The 18138-nt window shown below is 36.6% G+C and overlaps 2 protein-coding genes and 1 long non-coding RNA gene across 3 annotated transcripts in view; 1 reads left to right on the forward strand and 2 right to left on the reverse strand.

Annotated features, from left to right (window-relative positions):
• Positions 1-484: 484 nt before the first annotated feature.
• LOC128021665 (uncharacterized) lies at positions 485-2507 on the reverse strand. Its single transcript, XR_008185633.1, has 2 exons — positions 2294-2507; positions 485-1103 (listed from the first exon to the last, which is right to left on the reverse strand). It is a non-coding gene; the product is annotated as an uncharacterized LOC128021665 (long non-coding RNA).
• Positions 2508-3883: 1376 nt separating this feature from the next.
• LOC128021150 (WD repeat-containing protein 74-like) lies at positions 3884-8497 on the reverse strand. The gene is made up of 10 exons (XM_052608144.1): positions 8294-8497; positions 8026-8132; positions 7809-7933; positions 7642-7705; positions 6701-6844; positions 6502-6603; positions 5645-5801; positions 5279-5421; positions 5037-5090; positions 3884-4886 (listed from the first exon to the last, which is right to left on the reverse strand). Exons 1-10 carry the CDS (start codon positions 8352-8354, stop codon positions 4698-4700), a joined length of 1146 nt encoding a protein of 381 aa, XP_052464104.1. The 5' UTR covers positions 8355-8497; the 3' UTR covers positions 3884-4697.
• Positions 8498-11209: 2712 nt separating this feature from the next.
• The window catches only part of LOC128021151 (protein cornichon homolog 2-like), a 7936-nt gene continuing 1007 nt past the window's right edge, over positions 11210-18138 (forward strand). The window contains exons 1-8 of the mRNA XM_052608145.1: positions 11210-11457; positions 11608-11772; positions 12839-13492; positions 15511-15579; positions 15779-15826; positions 16722-16834; positions 16922-17065; positions 17241-18138. The exon at positions 17241-18138 is cut by the window's right edge and continues 1007 nt beyond it. Of these exons, the coding sequence (XP_052464105.1) occupies positions 13412-13492; positions 15511-15579; positions 15779-15826; positions 16722-16834; positions 16922-17065; positions 17241-17268 (483 nt within the window). The 5' untranslated portion in view covers positions 11210-11457; positions 11608-11772; positions 12839-13411 and the 3' untranslated portion in view covers positions 17269-18138. The remainder of the gene's footprint in view (positions 11458-11607; positions 11773-12838; positions 13493-15510; positions 15580-15778; positions 15827-16721; positions 16835-16921; positions 17066-17240) is intronic.

The following is an 18138-nucleotide window of genomic DNA, read 5'->3' on the forward strand; positions in this document are numbered from 1 at the left end:
ATATATATTTCACATTCATTTCATTTTGTAACGAGGAACTTGATTTTGATTGCTGCCAAAAAAGTTATACTCCTCAGTTGGAAATCTCCATGAGCCCCTTGTTTTCAAAGATGGTTAAACAAGATGCTCTGTTTTATCCAAATGAAACAGTTACGTTTTGGTGAGCTCTGCTCACAAAAAAACAATTGAAGCCACATGGGGACCCTTCTTTAGACTATGAAACCCTTCTATTCTTTTGATATTTCTATTTTGTTTTCCTCCTGTAGTGAATTATATGATTTATATGAAAATTGTGAATATTGTCCTTTATGTTTATATTTTCAAATTATGTTGTAAATATCTGTTAATCGAGGCAGCCCTGTTTTATCTCTTTTCTTTTCTTTTTGTGTAATTGTATTTTGTTATTCTATGCTAGTTACTTTTTTTGTGCGTGTCTTTGTTAACATAACTTTAAACTTGAAATAAAATATACAAAAATAAGAACTTGATTTTGAAATAATTTAATGTTCAAATGAAATTAAATGCAGTGAAAATAAAACAAATAAACATAATATAAAATAAATCATGTTGTAGTATAGCCTTGACATAAATGTTCCCAAAAAAAATTCTAGTCCAACATTTATACAACGCCCTGCATTCTCTGTGCAAATCAGTGTGTGTTTAGTAGGATAAACAGGACAGTGGCCTACAGAACTGACAGGCAGCTGGACTGCAAACACTGGCTGTCAATTCATAGGTCATCACCCTGTGTCCCAGACACTGGTTTAAACATGCTTTCTAACAACATGCAAATAAATTTACAGCCACATAATTAATAATTGCAGATCATTCATTACGACTGTATTTGAACTCAGAACCAAAAGAGATAAAGGTGACTATCTGCACGCAACAGCAGCTCCACTGGAAGACATAAGAAACCTTCCACATGGAGTTGCTGTTACACCCAGTCAGCACCAAATGTTTGGAAAGCGCTCCCTTTGGACAGCGGAAGGAAGTGCACATATTCCATCGCTGATGTTACAGTGTCCCATTCTCATTATACAGTGTAGTTCTTCAAGTTTAAGAAGATGCCAAAAAAAGGGGGGAGGAGGAAGTGGTGCCACCTGTAATAAAAGCATAGAAAACCAAGTTAGAGGGTTAAATCAGGATTCAGACAATGCGTACTGACTGCCATTAAGGACATGTGAGAGTTTCTCTGTTGATTCATGACTTTGACCTCTTGTTTCTTTCTCATCTTTATGACATGCCATAGACTCCATTATTGGCCTACAGCACGTCCAAAGTGCTAAGACTGATCTTGATAACAGCAATTTTATGACGGCAGTCAACATGAGGGTGCACGGTAGAATTTGTGTATGGACTGATAGAAAAAAGGGTGTCACTCAATAATTTCTGTGCCTAGTTATAATTTTGTAGATATCACTTCCTTTTAGTCGTGAGTTGCCCATCCCACATGCTCTATCATGTTCTTTCTCTCTTCTTTTCTTAGTTTATATCATATTTTAGACTTTCCCTCGCCGTAAACCTTCAATTGCTCCTTGCTACCTTTGGCAAAACAGCATAATAAAGCAATTAAAGGGGGCACATAGCACATGAGTCAGTCTGTGTTATCTGCTCCTGTTATCCTCTTTTAAATCCACCATTATCTTTCTCATCCCTGCGCCGTATCCAGCATTTTTTAGGGTGAGAAAAATCAATGGCGTGAACTCATGTACGTGGTTCATTTTTTATGAGAATTCCCAATTGCTGAACTTGATATCGGAATAACGCTCACATGCATTTTATCAAATGTTCTTTGTAAAAAAGAAAGCAACTGCTAAAAATTTGACATGTCATAGTAGTCTGCGATTGTTGTATAAACACCGATCGAGTCAGCCTAAGACTGCCATTTATTTGCATTTGAACTATCGTTTCTGCAATTAACTTTTAACATTTCATTAACAAAAGTTTGAAGATCCTTCTTAAACAAACTCTACGCCCCTTGTAAGTCATTTGCAAGATCCTGTTCTTGGAAAGTAATTTTTCATATGTCAGCACAAGCCTTTTGCATTCTTTTCTTATCCTTTTTAAAAGCATTAGCTTGACTTTCTCAGACAATGCAGGTATATTTACATTAAAATATTAATCTAGCCTTTCACAAACAAACAGGCAGATGTTAACATTGCAAATTCCTGCATGAATCAGCGTTAAGTGCAGAGAGGCGAGGCAAAGATGTGAACCTCCATGATTTTTCTCAAAAACTACACACTCATTGTTCCTAAAATATGAACCCAGTACTTTAAGAGTTACTTACATTAATGGTTCTTCCTTGTGGGAGTCCAGGTTTTTTTGGAGCTAGAAAAAAAAAAAAAACAGAGAGAGAATGTATGCAAACTAAAGAAACCTTTTTCTAAATACTGAGATTAAAGAATTAACAGAAGCAAAGCAAAATATGGCTATAAAAAATTCAAAAGGTACTGCAAAAAGCAAAGTTAGAGAGCGAGCAGTTGAGAGGGGAGGTTCGTCAGCAGTGCTATGTCAGGCCGAGAGAGGCCAGTTTAAAAGTGATTTGAAGTTGAAGCTTAGTTAATAATTACACTCCCCGTCAATATTTAACATCTTTTGGCCCTGCCCCTCACATCCAACATCCTGGACTCCTATGGACTTACACACAGACTATCTCAAGTATGCTCTTAGGTACATTTATAATTTTTTCAAAGTATCACATTCATTAAATGTGATTATGCAAATGTTGTGAGCCAAATAAGCATTCAATTCTTAAGTCTTGCCAGTTTAGTTTAATCTAAATACAATGAACCACTGGGGGACGCAATGGTTTAATTTACTTAGTTTTATTATTTACTATGTAAAGAATCAGAAAATTGCTTGTTGAATATCATGAAAACTACTTTAAAGTCTTGATTTTGGCATCATATAGCTGTGGCATAAATCAGATTTGATGTAGGTCAATTTCTTAATTACTGGTAATGGCACAGCATGAGGTAATGCTGCATGATTAGAATAGATGAAATAGACTATGGACTCTAAACATTGATCAAAGAATGAAAAACAAGAAGGCTTTATAACAGGATAATAAAATGCTCATGAGAGAGGGTTAATTATTGGCTTTGTTAGGTTAAAGAGCACAGAAGTGCACACTATGTGAAGGAATTCTGATTGTCAAACACAGAATGGTGTGTCAATTAATGTACCATGACAAAATACTCCATCTAAGCACATAATTTAGTACCTCAGGCAGGTGGAAGTGTGGTTGGAAAAGGTCAAAAACTGCTTGCATTTCTTGTGATAAGAGTTTTGGGATCGGACTTCAAGTTAAAAAATAAAAAAACAGACATACAATCTAACATTGTTCCCAAACTGTTGGAAAATGGTTAAATAATTAAAGGCCTGTACGATAAATACATTTGAGGATATGTAATGTAATGGATGTGCTTCTGGGGTTATCTGCAGCTATTTCCCTCACTTTGTAAGAGGAAATCAAGAGGAAATTAAATATTTCCAGTGGATACGACCTTGTAATAGCACGCAGGGTCAAACCACGAGCATGCAATGTTTTATGGTTTTCAAAAGTTTACAGGAACTATACCGGAAACGTTGAGGCTGTTGTCCTGCATATAAAGCCACACTTTTGGTTCTTTAATCGCAAGTCAGCAGTCAGGAATACTGTCCCTCCACCCTGATAGGTCTCTGAGTTCAGTTCATGTTGTCATACTTCATCACTCCCTCCATATTTTATGCCCTTTGCTCTTCACCTCCTTTAAAATGTTTCCATGGTAAAGTATCCATCATGTAGAAGGTGTCATTTATTAGATTCTCTAAACACCACAAAAATACATATGGAAACCACATTTCATCCCTCTCTTCATCACTGCCTATAATCAGATTAAGAAAAAAAATGTACCCTACAGGAAGTTTGGACAACATTTTTATAGTAGTTATAACAGAACTGTGCTGGCAAATGTTACGTTTTTTTAGATGTAGAGCTATTAACATTCTCATTTACAAAGTCGACAGTTTCTGTGCTAACCAAGATGTACCTTATCTTATCAGACGCTAGAATAGGGTGTGTTTAAGTGTTCATAACGCAATGTGTAATACACACACCCACACAAGCACAAGTCATTCAAGGTCAAGTCAAGGACCAGAGCAGCACAGATTCAAGTTTCTATTCTTGTCTCTGTAAAACAAAAATAAAATAATTATGAAAAGGATACTACAAATAGGACGTGGGGAGAATTTTAACTTCACATAAAGTAGTATTGTAGAGGCTTTAACATAAAACTTCTGTAGGAAATATTTTCTGAAGTGCACAGTACTAATATGTGTGCCAGTTTAGTGATACATGTTAAATCAAGTCAGTTGATTGCCAGAAAACGATGAAAACATGTTTTTGAAAGATTCTGTGTTTATGATATACAGACTCTTCATTAAATTGTGTTTAATACAGTGATCGTTTTCACATAAACTTGAGTTTTTTTTTACACATTTAAAATGTAATTTGAATATCACATTTTAGATCATCTCATTTGTAAATTCACTTTATGGGCAAAAATAACGATCTGCACCTATTAATATATATCCATATTATACAGTCAGTCTCTCAGGCTTAAGTTTCTTCTTGGCCACTGCTGATGCAGCTTTACTGATGACATGATAAACTGTGTATAAAATTATAAAAATGTCCATTAGAAATCACTTTACATCACTTTTTTTTTTTTTTTACTAGCTTTCTTTTCTTTGTTTGCATCTACTCCAGTAACAGTTGCTTCGTCTTTCTGGGCGGCCCTCTTTTTTGCCTTCTCCGTCACTGTTTCCATGGTATCCCAAACCTCATCTTCCTCTGCTTTCACCTCTTCTACATCTCCACTAACATCAGCATTTGATGACTATAAGAGAAAGGCACATAAATAGTCATTAGGATGCAGTATAAAATCTTCTGCAAGAAAGCAACTTCCATTGTCGTTACAGTTGATAGGCAGTTGCATAAAAGCGAATCATTAAAATTATGCTCTTTCTGACACTGAACCACTGCTTACCTCCAGTTCTCTGCTAGACAGCAGTACGCAATTGAGTCGTGACTTCAGATATACCTGCATAGAGAAAATAAGTGCATTTATACAAACACAACAGTGAGTGGGAGGCACTTCTGATTATATGGTACATGCAATCAGCTGGAAATATAAGAGGAGAGGTGCTATAAAGAAATCTGCAGAGAGAATAAAAGAGATGAATTGCAGGGAGAATAGAGAAAGAAACCTGATTTCTTGTGCATTCGTACCTTGTGCTGTAAGGACCGGTCCTCCAGGCTGTGTACTCTCAGAAAACGATCTAAACCACAAGAGGCCACCAATGGGAGGGAAGGATGGCACTGCAGCCCCCGCACTGCCCCTGCCAGACCCTTAAGACACCCACACACAAGCCCTGCAGGCAGAGAGAGAAGAAAATGGGGTCAGACAAAACCAAACTATCAGGAGTTCAATAATATTACAGCGCATATATGGAGAACGGCTGGCCAAATACATCCTTTATACTTGGAACACACACAGATCCAGGACAAAAAACCCTAAGCGATTGAGCTTCAATCAGTTCAGATCCAAGGCTGCCTAAGAGAACAAAATAAATGGAGCATCCACCTACTGCTTACCTTTCCGGAGGTCAAGGATGGCGAGCTCCCCGTGAGTGTTGCCCACGACCACTGTGCCCTGGCTGGCAGGAAGAGAGAGTGCTGTGAGCGGGTACTCTCCGAACTGAGCCTCCAACACCGGCCTTCTCTGAGGCGTCGAGGGGTCATACACACGCACCTGACGGAGGAGGAGCAGAACAGAGAGGGCAAGATATTTTTAGTCATGTTTGATCACAGGCGTTTACCTTAAAACACAAAGGAACGACGTAAATAAATACAATAGCAAAGGGTTAGGGACAAGCTGAAAAAGGTGATTAGCTCACAATATATTTCAGAATCTTTCGTTACTATTAAATCTAAGCCAGTACATGCAGAAATACACTACCTTTCAAAAGTTTGTGGTAAGATTTTTTTTTAAAGAAATTACTACCTTAAAAAAAAGTGTCAGCAAAGACATGGTTTCAAATAAATGATGTTCTTTTGAACTTTCTATTCATCAAAAAATCCTGAAAAAATGTGTTTCAACAAAAATTAAGAATCTTACAAAGAAATACATTACATTTTAAAATGTATTCAAGATGTTATTTTAAGTTGAAATAATATTTCACAATATTACTGTTTAAACAATTTTTTTTCTTCAAATAAATGCAGTCTTGAGACTTTCAAGAAAATGCAAAAAAAAAAAAAAAATCTTACTGTCAACAATCTTTTGAATGATAGTGTACAAACTCAGGAGCTCACTGTAAACAAAAAATTCAGATATATGATATTTATAAAGTAAATAATTTTATTGCAGATGGAATAAATGTGTCCAGTATAGATAACGTGCTAAATTACTGCAGACAACACAAATGGAAAAAGCCAGAGTAGAGACAAACCTGATGGTGTCCAGTGCATGTGACTATTTTATCTGAATCTGGGATGAAGCCAATGTCTCTCACCCACACGGGCACTCGCATATCCAACCAGTCATGAGCAACCTGATAGATCAGAGAAGAAAGAAAGAAGCTTGAAACACAGAAATAATAAACTACCGGGGTTGAAAAGGTAAGGTATTTTTCCCCCATTTTTCCTTACATTTTTGGCTGTGAATATTGGCTTATCTGGTCTCTCTAGATCCCAGACTTTCAGTGGGTTCTCTTTACCCCCTGTGGCCACATGATGGCGCTGTGATTGGTTCTGTTGCATTCTGCATACTCCATTTCCAACATTTACCTCAACCTAAGAACAGAGACAGATAAGGTTGTTTGAGATTTAAGTACACATTTATCTTAAGAGACAAAAAAAATATATAATAAAAAACCTAATCTACAATTTAAATAGTAAAAGCAGTGCTACTATGCTACTAGCTATATAATAAACAAGTAAAATAATCAATGTTGGGTCACTTTGTGTTTATGTGAGCACAATAAAACATCTCCTCCCTTTTCTTTTAAACAGTCATACCCCTCTTCTGACCTACAATAGGTATATATATATATAAAAAAAACACTTATAAATCAAAATTAAAATACAGCGATAAATGACAGTTAAAATGTTATATTATTTTGCTTTTATGTGATATTGAGCTGTTTGTGGGTTTATATTATGGGGACAAAATCGCTTTTTATGTACTGTACTGAAAGGGAGCCTAATGTCTACTCTATCTGCTTTATCAGAGTAACAAGAAAATGAAATCAAGTGATGAATATAAATATCTATATATACAGATTACACAATACTAAAGTTGTTTGTAAACTTTAGTATTGTTGTAAAGTTTTTTACTTTTTGATCCTGAATCTGCAGGGATTAATTTCTAGATGCAGATATATTAATGTTGTTTTCATTTTTTTCATGATTTTTTACATTTTTGATTTAGTGAATAGTCCTGCATTGTGACATATACATTTTTAAAAGCACAAATATTTCAAGTAGCATTTATTTTATTAATATGAGACCATACAAGTGCATGTATAAAAAAATAAATAAACTAAATATAGCACACCACGCTTTAGTAAACTGAAATCACACTGCCTTACGGTTTCTGTGCTTCCTTCCTTCCAAACCTTCAGCAGTCCTGACTCCACACATGTAATCATTGAACTGGAAAAGAAGGAAAGAAAGTAGTTCATTCCTACAGTACATCAAAGCAAACCAACAAAACTTCCAGTACTTCATTAGCCCCTGCAGAGACGAGAATAAGCACCTGTCAGTGACAGCCAGTCCTGTGAATCTGCCCTGTGAAGGATCTCCACACTCTCTGCTCGCTGTGAAGATTCCCTTGTCTGTGCTGAAAGTCTTCACAGTGCCGTTCACACTGCCCACTAACACCTGCAAAGATACACACATATAGACAGTGTCTGTCAGTCACCAGATCATGCTGATGAAGTCTGTTCCTCCAGATCTCTCTCTCTCTTCCTCACCTCTGACTCGTGAGGGTCTCCCCACGCCATCACACACACCTCCTGATCTCGACTCAAGCAGCTCATCTCACAAAAGTTAAACGCCTGCTTTTTGGTTAAACTTACCCCTTGAGATGGAATGTGGATGACAACAAATCATTAGTTCAGTGAACCTCAAGAAAATTAAAAGACAGATATGTGGTGCCAACTCACGTGTACCATTCATGGCTAGCTATCCAGCCATAAAAAGTGTACAATATGTCGACAAAGAGACGGGAAATACATTTACCTTTTAATATTCCAGTTTCAGACCCGAGCCATATTGAGCATATTTGGCTTTTAGCAGCCATTTGAAAGAAACCGAGAGATAGTGGATTTACTGACTTAATAAAAACAGATCTCCACGTTACTGTCGCACACAACTACGTCCGGGTGTAACGCGCAACCTAAGGACATTTGGTTCCGTTCCCCACTAACTCGTCGGTTTACTGACGCTAAACACCAGTTCGAGATTCAGAATGTTGTCATGCGATTACATGTAGGCTACTACAGTTGTTTATCCTATAATTTTCATTCTTTTTTTAAAAAAAAGAAAATATATTAGATATAAGCAAGGAAAGGGACTTTCTAGGCAAAGAATGTTAGGGATGTCTTCCATGGAAGAAAGTAAGCCAGACAACATGAAGTATCTTCTTCTTCGTTTTTCTTTTTTTGTGAAGTCTCCCTCTATTTCAGATATCTCTGCTATAAAGACATAGTAGCTAATTTACAGATAAGTGTGACTATATATTAAAACAATTAAAATAAAATCATTATTTTTATATGGTAAAAATAACTTTTTATTACCAATGAATTTACATGACATTTCTACTTTGTAATGACGTTTTTTTTCTACTAATAACAATTTCTACCCAATAACTATTATATGTTTATTCTTAATAAAATTTATTATTATTATTATTATTTACATGTACATTACTTTTCTAAATCTAGAAATCACTCGTTTAAAAGTCATCCGAAATCACGTGAACCCTGGTTCTTAAATAAAAATGTCAGTTGTTAAGGGAACAAATTAAAATAAGAATGATTTTAAACCTTGTTTTGGTTTATTTGAATAATGTTTAGTCATCTGCTTGGAAGTGTTTTGGGGCCCCCTAGTGGGCCCTGGCCCCCTGGCTAAGAACCACAGCTATAAGAAATTAGATCCACCAAATGGAACTGCAAAAATAAGAATTGTTTTCAGAAAATTTCTGCAGACAATCCTTTATTTATTTGTAATAGATTATAATTGATCACAGATTAAATATATATAAATATATATATTAATCTAAAACACATATCAACACTTAAAGGTACAGGTTGTAGGACCTACCACTAGAGGGCGCACTACCAAAACAATAAAAATTGCGTGGTTTGATGATGCTAAGAAGGAGCGTGGGATGATGGGATTTGTTTTCTTCTACCCAACCGCTGACGGGCATCAATCAGACGGGAAGATAAATCATGGATTTAACGTGAGTTCAACGATTTGCGCGAGTAGATTACATACAAAATCAATGCAAAGACGCGATCAGACTATGGATCAGATGGGTCTTTGCGCGGGTCTAGAGACGCGATGCCCCGCGTTTGGCGTGTATGCCCCATAATACTAATCTTGTTGATCGTTATAATAGCATACGTTTTCTGTAAAGATATGAATCAAAACAACTCAAAAAACAACTCTGTCGAATAAAACATAAGCGAGATCGGCATCTCTTTCTAGTTGAAGTTTGTTGCGAAGCTACTTCCGCATTTGTCCACGACACAGTTGTCATGTGGTTTCTACGTCAGTAAAGGCGGTAACAAAAGGTAACAAACGTCATTGACAGGCGACTGCACTGCCCCGTGTCACTGTTTAGAATGGGAATTTTCTCATAATTTACAAGTAGTTGAAAACATTAGAGATATTGTTAGTAATCAGCTGGACAATATATATATAACACTAGCCTAGTGGTTTTTGGATATTTTACTTCAAATATCTTACAAATTGTACCTTTAAGTAACTAAAATCAGTTGGGGTTCCCCTAAATAGCATTTTATAAAGGACAGTGAAGAGAGGAGACTTTCAGAGTATAGGAGAATCCACCAGATGGTACTCTTGGACTCCTTTAGAAGAGCACCCACATAGCATGCTGGAAATATCTGTCAAAGCTGTTGTATGTGCTTTAGGATACAAAGTCGTGTGAGGCAAGACATTTTGTTCCATGTATGTCCACACATGTAGCAGAATGACAATAAAGCTCAACTTGACTTGATGATATTTGTATGTCTTCCTGAAAAACAGAGAATGCTGCCTATATTGCTGCAGTAATGTAAGCTATAAAAGCAAATCTTTTATAAAGCCTTAATGTCGGAATGATTCAGTCTCTTCTCCCTGGGGAGCATGTCAATCAAGTTTCAGTATTTCGCATGCTTTAAAGAACACTATAAACAAAGATGAAGACATTGTGGGGATGATTTGAAAACAGCTAATGAGAGAAGAAAAAGAAATTCCACAGGGAGTATTCACTGGAAATGGATTTGACACTGTCTAAATGAGGTGGCAGAGAACCCAGACATATTCAAAGGTGTGAGATATTACTATAAAACAAATTTATATGCAGGTTTTCTACAGTTATGGAAAAACTGGAAAAAGAATTAGGTTTGTTGATTGTAATTAAGCATACTTTGATTATGAATACAAAAGAAACATAATGGAACATAATGTTTAAAATTTTCTAATGTTTTGAAATGTGAATGAGCATTTATGTTAAACTCTAAATACCTCACTTAAGATATTTGTACACTAATAAGTTTTTATCTATTATTAATATTAGTATTATAATAAAATCATGGAATTTCATGGAATTTTTAGAACTCTGTGGGGAAAAAAACATTGCGAATGAAAAAAAAAAACTCTCTTAGACTCTTCTCTACTCATAATCTTTGAAGACATGACTGCAGATTTGACTAAAAAGAAAAAGATAGAATCAAACCTTACTTCATCCCTCCTGCAGTGACAGAAACGCACTTTCAAGAAGATAACATTGTATCAGAGAGAGATAGTAAGAAAATAAAAAAGGGAGGGAGAGAGAGAGAGAGAGAGAGAGAGAGAGAGAGAGAGAGTGAGAGACAAACAAGGGAAGCCAAAGAAGAAAAGCTTCCTCTGCCCCCTCATATCTCTCCAGGGAATGAGAGAGTATGGCAAAAAATAGAGGGATGGAGGGAGGGAAGACTGTTGAATGTAGTTGAGCACAGCGATCAGAGGTAATAACATCACATTTTAATTCTAATCAAAGAGATGTGGATAAGAGAGAAGGGCTTTTCCATTGGTTCTGCTTTTGAGATCAAAAACCAGCAGGGAATGCTTCAATTCGTAAAAAACTGAGAGAGGCAGAGAAGGAACGAAAGCGAGAGAACGCGGAGGATAAATAGGTAAGGGGGAAAAAAGAAGAACATTAAGTTAATTAAGTATCAGACTTCAGAAAGCTGCGCAGGATCAAAAGCATGAGATAAAACAGAAAAATATGGCCAGCACATTCATGCATATTTTGCTTCTCTCTGCTGTTTTATACCTGGTTGCAGAGCACCCAGCGTCCAATGAGAGACTGTGATGGGACCAACACTGACACCCAGAGCAAAGCAGACCAGAGATTTCTGACATGGTGTCGACCCAGATTAATTGGAGGAAAAATGAGGGGAGAGAGGACAGACAAAGACAGACTTGCGCCGCTGCTTCAGAATACACGGGTAAATACTCTTGTTCTTTCATTCTGTCATGTAGCACAGCTAACTTATTCATCCATTCTGCACTGTCATTTTGAATGTCTCTGTTCATTCATGTTTACATTGTTTAGAAGAACTGAACACCATTACAGTTTTGTTATGGATTCATACACAGCTGCAAATGCAAAAATTATGACATTTTAATTTTAATTGAATTTCTTGGTTTGATGCATCAGCCAAATCTTATATCTTAAATCAGTAAAATTGTAAATAAATGCAATAGTGCTGGAAATGCACATGTCTGCAATAGATTACTCTGTATAATAAGTTCAATATATAATTGTAAAAATCATATTAAGCAAGCTACTCAAACTATTTTTATTATTTTTATTTTTTTGTAAAAATAATTTCTTACAGTCTCAATGACTCATTTTGAAGCCACAGGAGTGTGGCTTTAGCTCTGGTCTAAAGGAGTCATTTTTAATGTTCAATGGGTTCATGTTATAATCCATAGTGTCAAATTATCAGCACTTGAAACTGATCAATTATTCTAAGAGAGAATATGGATCAAGACCTGTCAACATATGTGTCCAGGTATTGTTTAAAATGACAACACTATGGCAGTTAAAATGTGTCTAACTGTAATTATTGTAAAACAATCATTCGTCGAGTTAGGGCCAAAAACATTCATCCATTACTTAGACACTCTTAAAAATAAACGTTCTTCATTGACATCAGAGGTTTCATGCAGAACCTTTAATATCGATGAACTTTTCCATTGCATGAAAGTTTTCTATAATACAGATTATTCAAATATTCTTCACACTTAAAAAAAAATAATAGTAAAAAAAAAAAAAAAATATATATATATATATATATATATATATATATATATATATATATATATATATATATATATATATATATAGATATAGATATAGATATAGATAGGTAGATAGATAGATAGATAGATAGATAGATATTTTAAGAACTGTTCACGTATAGGGTTCTGCTATGGCATGACTGCAAAAACTCTCTTTTGGAAGCTTTAGTTTTAAGAGTGTAACTCGAATCAATGTCTGTTTTTCAGAATGTATACCGAGGACATTCATCCTCCCATGTGCCCACAAGATATTTCTTAAGGTGTTCTACTGTAAATAAGGTGTGTGGACCCAGTGTACAGCACTAATCTTAGAGCCGGGGGAGGGGACGATTCTCCACATACATACAAACCCCCTTCTGCCAATCAGAGAGAAAGACAGAGAAGGAGAAGGAGAGAAAGTGAAGGAACAGAGGAGACGGCAGAGAGGCTGAAAAGAGGAAACAGCTCTAGCTGTTATCTTAGGTGGACAGAGAGGAAGAATTACACACAAACACACTGTCCAGCCACACGTTACAAGACGCTCCAGCCAGCGGAGGAGGATCACCAGCTAGACACCTCATATCTGAAGCTCCAGACCAAGAGGATTCCTCTCTTATTCTATCCCGACTTCATCCTAAGCTGGACCGCAAGCTTTAAGAGGAGAGACAGAAGAAGAGGGAAGTGCTTTGTAACTTCCTTGAAAAGGGTGAGAGTGTAAAGAGAGACAGAGAGAGAGAGCAGGGGAAATTTCCCCTTCGCCCTCTCTCGACCCAGATCACCGTCAGGCTGGCTGGCACAGCCATGGCCTTCACCTTTGCGGCCTTTTGCTACATGTTAACACTCGTGCTGTGTGCTGCCCTCATCTTCTTCGTCATCTGGCAGGTACGTCTGTGGTTTTAGACCTAACTGCGTGAATGTGAATTTGTATGAATTCCTGTTACCTGTAACTCTGTCGCACTTCCATTTCAATTGCCATCCATGTCATTGCCAAGTGTCTGACTGCGTGTGTGTGTTCGTGCCAGTTTTTTGAGCGCAGAGACTGGTTTGTGTCTGTCCAAGCTGTCTCCCCTGCCCTAACAAGAGGCCTTATCCTTTGAGGTGAATACAAATCACAGCAGTTATTAATAGATTGATGATTTAAAGAACAAGATAGATAGATAGATACAGAAGAAAAAAACGGAGGAAGGAGATGGGAGCATACCTGTGTGTATGTGCACACAAACACACATATATACAGTTAATAATGTAAATGTAAATCCTCAAAACCTTAAGAATGATTACACCTGGGGAAAAAAATTAAGAAATTTTATTTAACTTTGGATATTTTTAGGACTATAATTTTAGATATTAAGCACATTCATTTTAAATCGCATGTTTATTTTCATTTAGCAATTAAGCCCATTAATTATCCATACTGTATAAATATATATAAGAATTTATATATAATATATAAATAAATATGTGTTTTAAAAATGTATTCATACGTCATGGTTGTATTTGTTGTACTGCATTTAACTTTGGAAGTTTTAATTTTACAAAAAGGTTCTACAAAAAAAAAAAAAAAAGATTTAATTAATGACAATATAATGAGAATCACCACTGAAAATAATAGGAATAAAAAACTACAACGTCTAGATGCTTTACAAAATATTATTTTAAAATATTAGGGGGAAATGTCATGAAAATTATGTTACCATAATATTAATATAGTATATATAATAAAAAAAATTATGTATATTTCAAAATATTATACATCCATCTACTCTCCTAACTGCTTACACTCTCTAGGGATGTGGGTTCAAAAGTATGAATTCATCTTAATTAAAAAATATATATAATTTAAATAAATATATTATTTTATAATTATAAATATATTTATAATTTCTTATTTTTCGTCTTTTCATTTAGAGGTGTAATGTGCCTTAGATATATTTTAGTGAGATTCACAAAGCACACAAACACAGAGAGAGAGAGCACGCTGAAGAGGAAGAGGTCAACATCTCATTTGAACTCTAGTGGTTGTTCTGTGCCAGCCCACTGTCTGTAGAATCACAAATGAAATTTGCACAGTCGCCGCCAGAGACTTCAACATCATCTGTATTCTTCATATTAGAGGCTGCATTCTCGCAGAAGGCAACAGCAGACAAACACAATGGCCCAGAACTGTTAAAAATCTGTCTGAAACACTAAAACACTAGAGAGCAGAGGTTTCAACACCTAAAACACAAACCCTTGAATGCCAAACAAGAAGTCAGGGATATTTTCAGATCGGCATAAGACCGCAGACCTTACTTGTAAGACGTTTAAAAGGCCATTAAGAAACAGACTTGAAATGACTGAGCATTGACTAATGACAGGAGTGGGAGAGATTCTAAACATGAGTCATTTGGTGTGAGTGTGTGTGTGTGAATGTATGTAAGAGATGGAGAGAGTATGGAGACAGAGTGTGGGGGAGGCTGAGAGTCTGTGTATGAGAGCATGCCGGCGAGAAACCATGTTATTGAGAATGCTTATCAATATGTAATTTGGTTCTGACACTCCATCCCCCTTTCCTCTCCTTCTCCCCGTATCTTTGTTAGGCTCTCAGCCAATAAGAATGTGAACTCACTTCTATAGCAACCATGACGCCTGCTTAGGGGCTCATTCGATCACCATAGCAACTGCATCTGTTTACAGAGAAAGAAGTGAGGGGATGGCAGGAGATATGGATCTATAAAGGGTTAAAGAAAAGAGGGGAGAACATAGCATGAAGCTGTAGGAATAGCTACAGAATGTGAAAAGTTAAAGATAAAAAGGGCCACAGATGGTACAATCCTCCTACATCGTCTCTAACCTCCAAAATCTCCAGTGGTTTTGTTTAAATGCTCATGTAACACGAATTCTGTTTGTCTCTTCTCAAGATTATTGCTTTTGATGAGCTGCGCACAGACTTCAAAAATCCCATCGATCAGAGCAACCCCACGAGAGCGGTGAGGCTTTTCTTAGATCACGATTCCTTTCACACAGCACAAACTACTCAGCATCACTCTCCCGACTGTGAACAGCAGGTTTCAGAGACACCGAGACGGCATACATGCACATATGTGAACACACGCAGAGCTATACATCCAAGTCTACAGTCAGAGTGTGCTGTTAAAAATCATATTGCGTTCTTCTGTTTTTCCTCAGAGGGAAAGAATATTGAACATCGAAAGAATCTGCAACCTCCTTCGAAGGGTGAGTGAAATTGTGGCAGGACATGCAAGAGAAGTCCCATAAAACAGCAAGAGATGCATTGATTGTGCAATTGTGATACAATTGCTGATACCCTTATTTGGTAAAAATAAAAATAAAGAATAAAATAAAAAAGATAAAACTATAAAAAACATTACAATACACAGTATGAAAAATGGATATTCAAATAAATTATAAAATGTCTAATATCGGCTGATATTAATAAAGTGCTGATGTACACTATCATTCAAATGTCTGGGGTCAGTGGAGTTTTTTTTTTTTTGAAAGAAATTATTACTTTTATTCTGCAATGATGCATTCAGTTTATCAGCTTTCTAGAATCCTAGAAAAAACAATGTATCATGGTTTCCACAAAAATAATATTTCTTGAGCAGCAAATCAGCATATTAGAATGATTTCTGAAGGACCATGTGACACTGAAATTTATAATAGAAGCCTTGATGAGAGTAAGAGACTTCTTTAAAATAAACATTAAAAAAGCTATCATGCATGCATCATGCAACAATACTTTAATAGGTATAAATGTCATGACAATACAATTTTAAATACTTTCCCATAGACCCCAGAATATCGGTCACCGGGCCCCTGATTGAAACCCCTTGTGTTAAAACATTCTGTATCTCCTAAAGAACCACTAAATTACCTACTTCCTGAAAATGGTATCATTATATCTCTTTTTAAATCTCACCCCCTTTGCTTTTATTGCTCTGTACTTGGAGGCACACTCATGTATTCAATTTTTCACACACACACATTAAGAGTCAGAACTGAATGTGCAAAAGATACTTATGAGGAATAACTGAACTCATGCTTTCAAACATGACGAATACTTGAAACTGCCCTTAACTGTGTTTTATCTCCCCCCCCCCACCCCCAGCTGGTGGTTCCAGAGTATTCCATCCACGGGCTGTTCTGTCTGATGTTCATGTGTGCAGGGGAGTGGGTAACTCTGGGCCTTAACATCCCCCTGCTCCTCTATCACCTCTGGAGGTAATAATTTTCAATCACACCTACTTCATTGAAATTTCAAAATGGGTCTCTATAGCAATTCCCCCTCTCTCATTTTCTCTCCCTCAGGTTTTTCCACCGTCCTGCAGATGGGTCTGAGGTTATGTATGATCCAGTGAGTGTGATGAATGCAGATATTCTGAATTACTGCCAAAAGGAGTCCTGGTGCAAGCTAGGCTTCTACCTTGTGTCCTTTTTCTACTATCTGTACAGGTGAGTCCTCCTCATTCATGTAAAATGAGCATATTAGAATGATTTCTGAAGAATAATGTGACTTTGTCCCAGAATGTCTTTCTTAATTTGAAGTAGATGGTGAAAGTTTGTTTGGTATATCTCCCTTAATTCATCTCTCTCTCTCTCTTTCTCTCTCTCTCTCTATCTTTTGCAGTATGGTGTATGCTTTGGTCAGCTTTTAAGTGATCAAATGAAGGACGGACAATTGCGAAAGAAAGGAGAAAAACGACAGAATAAGGACCGAACTATGTCGCGCTCTCCTCTCCCTCATCCGCAAACCTTGTTCAGCTCCTCCTCAGATCTCCTGGGTGGGGATGGATGATGGACAGATGTAGAAAAAGCTGAGGACAAGGAGGCATTTAAAAGCCATCAATGTTAAGCTGCCTCAATCACTGTCATTACAAAAAAAAAAAAACAAGTGGAGAGATGGACCAAAAGAAAATGAGTGCAACAGACAGAGAGAAATACGGTGAACAAAAGGCTCAGGCAGTGTAGATGTTTTGTAACACCATTGAATTTCTCAAGGGCTGCTGAAAATTTCCGCTGCTCATAGTATCAAATGGTTCTTCTTAATCTCTAGGAGGAGACACATAACGTGCTACTGAAGCCATTACAGAATGTGTTCCCTTAAATTTTACATCAGTAGACTGTGGACTTTGTTGCGACGTCTTTTTCTTCAGATAACTTATGTCAAAGTATTTAATAACTGCTAAGTATTTGCTAATCCAGTATTTGTGGTAGATAAATGTGCCCTGTATGTTGAGGTACAACATAATAATTGATTAAATTATGAATATATGGCTCAGTTGTTGCAGTTCGGTCAGGGTAGTTCTATTAGTGTCCTTAAACAACCGCACAAGAAGTATATTTTTACGTCAAATCTGATGGTGACGTTTACAAAGACATTTCGAAGCAAATCAACCAATGAGAACACAAACCGGAGAAACTGTTTGAGCAGCGTCACATCTGAGTACTGACACCCTATTTTTCGGGGTTCGTCCATCATGGGCTGCGGTGAGAATGAGTGGTCAAGCAGAGCGGCAGACTCTTAA

This window comes from Carassius gibelio, chromosome A10 (assembly GCF_023724105.1).
Source record: "Carassius gibelio isolate Cgi1373 ecotype wild population from Czech Republic chromosome A10, carGib1.2-hapl.c, whole genome shotgun sequence".
NCBI classification, from domain to species: domain Eukaryota; kingdom Metazoa; phylum Chordata; class Actinopteri; order Cypriniformes; family Cyprinidae; genus Carassius; species Carassius gibelio.